This window comes from Hyaena hyaena, unplaced genomic scaffold (assembly GCF_003009895.1).
Source record: "Hyaena hyaena isolate Hyena2069 unplaced genomic scaffold, ASM300989v1 scaffold_319, whole genome shotgun sequence".
Classification (NCBI taxonomy): Eukaryota; Metazoa; Chordata; class Mammalia; order Carnivora; family Hyaenidae; genus Hyaena; species Hyaena hyaena.
In genome coordinates this window covers 1,461,270-1,468,793 of record NW_024080951.1, presented here as the reverse complement: position 1 = coordinate 1,468,793, position 7,524 = coordinate 1,461,270, and the positions used below count along the sequence as shown (strand labels likewise).

The 7,524-nt window shown below is 41.1% G+C and overlaps 1 protein-coding gene across 1 annotated transcript; it reads left to right on the top strand.

Moving 5' to 3' along the window:
- The first annotated feature begins 1,019 nt into the window (after positions 1-1,019).
- Positions 1,020-3,759, top strand: MAP10 (microtubule associated protein 10). Its single transcript, XM_039248835.1, has one exon. It carries the CDS (start codon positions 1,020-1,022, stop codon positions 3,714-3,716), a length of 2,697 nt encoding a protein of 898 aa, XP_039104766.1. The 3' UTR covers positions 3,717-3,759.
- The last annotated feature ends 3,765 nt before the right edge of the window (positions 3,760-7,524 follow it).

Genomic DNA, 7,524 nt, shown 5'->3' with positions numbered 1-7,524 from the left:
CATTTTTCTTCTCCTTTAGTAGCAAAAAAAATTTTCACCCATAACTTCTCTCCCTTAGTCACCAAATTCTGAATTCTGCTATCACAAATGCCTCTTCTGTCACCTCTTTCTCCTCTCCACTGACCCTGACCAAGTTCAGGCCATCATTCTCCCTCCCCTGAACCACTGAGAAAGTCTCCCAATAGATTGCTCTGAATTCAATTTTTTATTAGTAGAATGCATCCTTTGTATTTGTATTGCTATATTTCTAAACGCTGATATGATCACACCTATTCATTCAAGACAGCTTGCACAGAATACAGTCCAAATTCCTTACTTACCTTTAAGGCTCCCCATGTGATCAGCCTTGGTTTCAATCTAGCTGGCTAACGCACTGAGGTGAGAAGCAGGTCTCCTTGAAAATCTGGAATAGTTATAAGATATTCCCCACTTCCCACCTGTGTGTGTGCACGTGTGGGTGTTTGTTTTTAAATGGAATCATTAACATCAATCTCACACATGGTGATTGCTCAAATGAAAACTTATCACAGCCTGTGTGTGTCTTAGTGCTACCGTAATTTACCCAAACAGAGGCTCTAGGCCTTCAGAGCAGTGTCATCATCTTTTGAGGGGACCAGCAGCCAGAGAAGGCCGACCCTGGAGAGTAAACTGGCTTTCTTTAGCCCTGGGGTCTGGAAAGGGAATCCTGATTTACTTTCAATTTTCCTCAGACTTGACCTCACCTCAAAATTGCATGAGATCTTCATGAATAAAAACGCGACCAAAACAAACAAAAAAAAAATAAGTCTGTGTGTTTGTTTTTCTTGCCATCATGTTATCATGCCTCGGTATTATAAGCAATCGTGTAAACACAAGCCTGGAAAGGAAATACTTTTGAGCGGCTAAGAAAATTCCCACAGCTGCTGCAGCCTAGACCAACAGGGGTGCCCCCTGAAGTCTCGCGAGAGAGCACAGACAGGCGCTGTGGTCTCCCGGTCTCTCGCGATAACCAAGCTTCAGCGTCTCCAGGGGCAACAGCAATGGCGGCTCCCTTGTCCGAGCGGCTCTTCTCGCTGGAGCTGCTTGTAGACTGGGTGCGTCTTGAAGCCGGGCTGCTGCCGCCGCCGCCGCCCGTGGCCGAGGTGGAGGAGGACGACGAGGAGGAGGCATCGCCACCACGGCTGTCGCGCGACCTGTGCCCCGCAGTGGCCTTCCGCCTGCTGGACTTCCCAACGCTGCTGGTTTACCCTCCCAACGGCCCCGGCGCCCCAGCTCCGGAACCCCGGCCCGGCCTGGTCAGCTTCGGTCGCGGCAAGTCCTGTCTCTTCCGCCTGTACCCCGCCACCCTGCACCGCCTGCTCCTTCGGACGCCGCTTTACACTTTGCTGCTGCAGCTGCCCCCCGGGCGCCCAACTCCTGCCCCGCAGCTCCTGGGTGCCTGTAGCATCTCTCTGGCTGCCGCCGCCCACAAGGTCCTGGGACAGGCCGCCGCCTCCGGCCGCTCCCACGCTCATCGAGGAAGTTTCCCTCTGCATAACCAAGTCGGGGAGGGGATTGGGGACATTGCCCTGGGCTACCGCTTGACTGATTTGGGAAGCAGCTTGTTGGGCCATCTCGAGCGGCCAGTGGCTACCGCGGGAGGTGGGGTGGAGCGTGTAGAGGTCAGTTCCCAAACCCCACGGGAGAAACAGCAGCCAAACTCGGGGCCAAGACCCAGGGATGCTGCTAAGTCTCTTGTGAGTTTAAAAATCCCAAAGGCACAGAAGGATTTGAAGGAAGTAGCTTTCGGTGATAAGACCAACTCTCTTAACACAGTTTCTGTGGAGCACAGCAAAACCAGCTCTATTTGTTCAGATTCTAGTGGTGGGAGGAGCGTTAGCCCCCCAAATGAGGAAGTCACAGAGTTGGACATCGAAGCCAACATATTTTGCCCTCCTCCTCTGTATTACACTCATTTGACCCAAGGAACGATGCCCCCTGTACAGGGTACAATCACCATTAAGCCTCAAATAAATGCACCTGAGGAATCGGACGGTGTTTCCCTGGAGGGAAATCATGTAGCTGTCCCAACACATACTGATTCTCTGAAACATACTAATTGTGGGATACGTGGGGGTCCTCCAAAGCTCATAAATTCTCCGCATGTTCAGGATGTAGAAGCAAGCGATCAAACTGCATGTCCCCCGCAAACTGGACAAAGTAGAATCGATACAATAAGGCAACTGCCTTTGTTAAACGCTTTGTTGGTTGAGTTGTCTTTGTTATATAACCAACCTATGGCAAGCCCCGCTCAAATACATCCTCACTTAGCCTGGTTATATAGAACTGAGGAAAAGAAGTCCCCAGAATCTTCTGCCAAATGCACCTGTAAATCTGAATCTAAGAAGGGTAAGCTTTCTATGGTGGAAAATGACAAGTCAGCGAATCTCCAGTGTAAAAAGAACCAAGTTGAAACCCTCAAAAAAGGTAAATATTTCAAAAAGAACAGTGGTAGCTCCCCCAAAAGGGTTCCAAGGGGGAAGCTGCTTTATGGTTTAACAAATACACTGAAACTACGTTTAAAGCAAACAAATCCTGGCATGTTGGTAGTACATGAAAGAAGAGAACAGTATAGAAAAACGCAAGCACAAATGTTGGGTGCAAAACTCAGAATTCCATCATCCAAATTTAAAGTATTAAGCTTTGCCGAGCCACCTCAGAAGCCAGGTCAACTGCCTAAAGAGAAGTGTTCGGAATCAAATGCATCTTTTGCTGAAAACAGTGATACCTCAAAGCAAATCAGTGGTAGTTTTGATGACCCCAGCACAGCTAAAGAAACTAAGCTGAAATGTGCAACTGAAAGAACAGTAGAGTGTGGTGCACACAGAACAAATAATGGTTTGTTGGAAGAAATCATGAGTCCTCCGAACTCCATCGTCCCAGAAAGGTTTACTCATGCAAGTATTTTGGAAGGAGAAATGGGAAGGAAAACCCAAAGTCCGTGTGTTTTCCAGCAGGCTGCAGTTGACAAAATTGTAGTAGATAAAGAAATAGAGGATAAACGCGTCAAAGGCACTGATGAGGACATTCTCACTGATGATATGAGTGAAAATAAACCAAGTAGAAATAGTTATTCTGAAAGCATCTCAGAACTAAAATATTCAGATGACTTCACCAGCCCTTGTTTTTCTGAAGAGATCTCTACCAGTGAGGACACTAGCAGAGTTTTACAAGCTCATGACAGCAGTCTAGCAGCAGAAAATCCAAAGCATAGTCAAGACACAGGTAAGTCCAGTGAAGCAAGACTGTCCATAAGAAAAAACAGCAGCGAAAAGAGTTCTATTCTTAGCCCACCTTTTTCAGCCGGATCACCAATACACTCACATAAAAGATCTCACATTTCAAGGATTCCAGCTAAACGCTTGGAGGAAGATTCTAGTATCTCTGCCAGTGATTTATCTGTATCACAGTGGACTGAGGAAACAGAAAACCCAATAGATCGAAACAGTGTGCAGAGTTCTAAAGTTATTAAAACAAAAATTGGTTGCAAGTCTTCAGAAAAAAGCCAGTCACCTCGGACATCTCAAGTGAGTTCTTATCTGCCATCTAATTTATCAGAACTAGAACTTAATGTCCTGGATAGCAGCACACCAGATCACTTTGAGGAAGATGATGAAGTTGGTTCACTAAATATTTCCAAGCAATGCAAAGATATTTGCGAATTAGTGATAAATAAACTTCCAGGATATACAATGTGAAAATATGTGCTTTTAAAAAATATTTCATTTTTTTAAGAACCTATTTGTAGTGTTAGTGAAACAATTTTTAATAATTCTGTATATTATTTTAGTACATAATTTATATGAATAATTCTTTCTAAGAAATATAAATGTTATTTTGATGCCTAGATAGTATTCTATTAAATTTGACCAGATTAATCGTGAAATCGCCTTATAATCTAGGTAAGACTTAAATTGTTTAATCTCATAAGAATAAAAGTATTCTTTCTAAACTGTCTCTCAAAGTATCCATATGAAGTAACAGTCCTCCTAAAGCTGACTTCAGGTACACCATTAAAAAAAGGCTAGTAATTAGGATATAATTTTAATGGGAATAAGTTTCAATGAGGATAAATCATTTAACCAATATAGAAGAACTTACAGTGTGAGATGCAGAAAGGTACAAAAACATTTAAGAAATACCCCTGCAGGTAGCGTGTACTGTTTGATATAGATAAGAATTCTTTTTAAAAAATTTTTTTAATAAATGTTTTATTTGTTTCTTAGAGAGACAGTGTGAGCAGGGGAGGGTCAGAGAGAGAGGGAGACACAGAATCTGAAACAGGCTCCAGGCTCTGAGCTAGTTGTCAGCACAGAGCCCGATGCGGGGCTTGAACCCACGAACCATGAGATCATGACCTGAGCTGAAGTTGGAGGCTTAACCCACTGAGCCACCCAGGTGCCCCTATATAGATATGAATTCTTCAGGGAAATCTTGGATACGTACACATCCTGTATCCCCAGTAGATGAAGTCCTTTTTATATACTGTCATAGTGCTCTATTTTTTTTTTTTTTTTAACACAGTTTGTATGATTAATGTGTATCTTCTGTTAGGCCTAAGTTTTGTGATGGAAGCGACCATACCTGTCTTGCCCACCAGTATAGTATGGTCTTCGTATCTAGCACAGTCTGACCTGTGGTGGGGGTGTGATATAATCATGTGTTGAGCAAATTAATGAAAACCATGCATTTAAAATAACCTAATAGGAAGGGATCGAATTAAGCAGTCAAGACGAGCACAAATCTTAGGAATAAGCAGCAGAAATCCTGTTTGGAGAAGGGAGCTCAGAAAAGTGTCTTCCAGTTTCTTATATAGAAAGTCAGTTTATTGTCACTTCAGGTTGTTCCAAAGTTATTTTTAAAGTCTGAAAGACTGTTTTTATGAAGTCTAGTGATCATCTCTGCTGTTGGCTTTATACTCAGACCTTATTCTGTGTTCAAATATTTATTTATATATTTTTCTCTCTGTCATATTTTAACTTTCATTCTTTTTAACATATCTGATATTTTTGGATGTATGAACCAAGGCCCTAATTTTCCTTCCTTTATAAGTAATTAAATAATTATGTAAGCATTATCTTTTGAATGATCACAATAGATAAAATTTTAAAAGACAGTTAAGCGCTGAGGGTGTTATATTTTTGAGAAACAATACGAATAAAAGAAATATGGGAATGAGCATAATATATTCATGAGACTGTGAGACTATTTTGACTAGAATGGTAGATTCATGGGGCACCTGGGTGGCTCAGTCAGTTAAGCGTCCAACTCTGGATCTTGGCTCAGGTCATGATCTTACAGTTGGTGAAATTGAGCCGCGCATCAGGCCCTGTGCTGACAGCATGAGCCCGCTCAGATTCTTTCTTTCTCTGCCCTTCCCCCACCCGTGTGTGTGTGTGTCTGTGTGCATGTGTGTGCACGCTCTCTCTCAAAATAAATAAACTTAAAAAAAAAAAAAAAGGCAGATTCATGCTACAGAGTGGCAGAAAGGCAATGTGTCGAGTAAGAAAAGTCCCAGATTCTAGGGAGCTTCAGATGCCCTGTGTGTAATAATGTTCTACGCAATAGAAACAATAGAGTATTTTAATTTATAAATGAGCACCAATAAGTCATGACATAGTGAACATTCTAAATTATTGAAATAATCTTTTGAGGTACAGAAATTTTACCAGTAAAAGTTCTGAAATATGAAATGGCTTATGGCTATGATCGTAGCTTTTCAGTTAATATAAAGCATCTAGTAGATCAAAATAATGCAAGGTACTGTAGCTAGACATCAACTTGGTGTGCACCTTGTTAGCAATGTTTCATGACTGTGGAGGAGCCAAAAATATAAGTAGTAATGCCAGAATCATTAGAGAAATGATTCCTTAAAAACCGACTGGTTTATCTGATTACCAGCAAGTCATTGCCTATGATGAGAATAGATGAGGAAAATGATTAGTTCAGTGTGTCTAAGACAAAGGCTAAAGAGTTAATGTACTTTAAATTACAAAACTGAGTAGCTGAATAAGCTTCTCTTTGAGTTTCATTTATTTATTTCTAAAATTGTGGTAGGTTTTATAACTTCTAGTGAAAAAAAGACTTGTTTCCATGCATTTAGTACTTCCTATTTGCAACTTCTTTTCAAATTCCGTTTCCTGTTTTAATTCTACAACCTATAAACTTATTTTTTTAAGGGTGTCACAACAGATACTACTCCTGAAGCATTCTTTAATCCCTAAATTGCTTAAAATCATTGAAACATGAAATAGTATTTCAGGCTCATAAATAAGGGAGATGTGTCATTTAATTGTAAAACTAAGCTGCTGCAGCCCAGCGTTTCTGAATAGCGTAGATATCTAAACTGCCACAGGCAAAGCCGAATGGGAGAGGATCTAAGAAGCAGTGAGCCACTGAAATGTTAGGACCTACCTCTGTGTAGTATTAATACTCGCAGCTTAGCAGGCAGCTGTCAGGGACAAGTCCTTTGAAATGTTAGCATAAGCAGATTCAAAGAGGGTTGTACAGATGCACACGACATGCTGGCTCTTCCTCCAGTCATATGCGTGCTATTGATATCTTTAGATACAAATGACACTGAACTTTCTGTCATTCATTTCTGGCTTTCTGCTGGGAGCCACCCCCCCCACATCCCTATTAATTTTTGTTTTTGTGCCTGTAAAAGTGGGGCATTTGCTATGGAATTATATTTGGGAACCAAATTTTTATTTGCTGTGAACGTATCGTTAAAGATCATAAGTGAAACAAATGTTTAATCACCACACTGGTTGACAAGGCAAAAAAATTTCATAACAAAGAAAACAACATATAAATAAGATAAAGAATACTTACATCTGTCTAGATATAAACGTCCTTGGGCCTAGAGCTATAGCCATTCTTTGGGCTACTTATATTTTAATTGGATTAAGATATCTGGAGTTGTGCAGGTTAATAATTTATGAGCCAAGGGCTCCTTCTCATTTATAACCTAAAACAATGCAAAGAAAATGTATTTGGTCAAGGATCAAGGGATTTTTACTATTTTTCTCAAGAGATTAACCTCTCATTATCAGGAAATAACATTGCAGGATGAGCATCACTAGGTTGGAATGCTAAGCCCTAGTAATATAATTACTTCCTTATTTTTCAAATAGTTTTTCTCTGTTACACTAATAATATATATGAATTCTAGAAAAGAATAGAAAATTCTGGTAAGGGTCTTTGCTACAAAATTGTGCATTCAGGGAAAGTTATGGTCCTTTTCTTCCAACATCCAAATGAAATCACAGAGGTGAAAATAAGAATGAACCCACAGTACTATGCCCAGAGCAAGGCAGTCGACAAGACAGTTTGAAGAATTTCTGGAAGATACAGAGCAGGTGGGATTAGGCTGATGAAAATGGATTGGGAATCTACTCTTCACAGTCCAGTGAGGGAGCTGCTGGAGAAATGAGAAGATAGTATCTGTTTCTAGAGCGTCAAATATACTGAAAGCGCAATCAGCAGGGCTTAGGAAGAAAAACA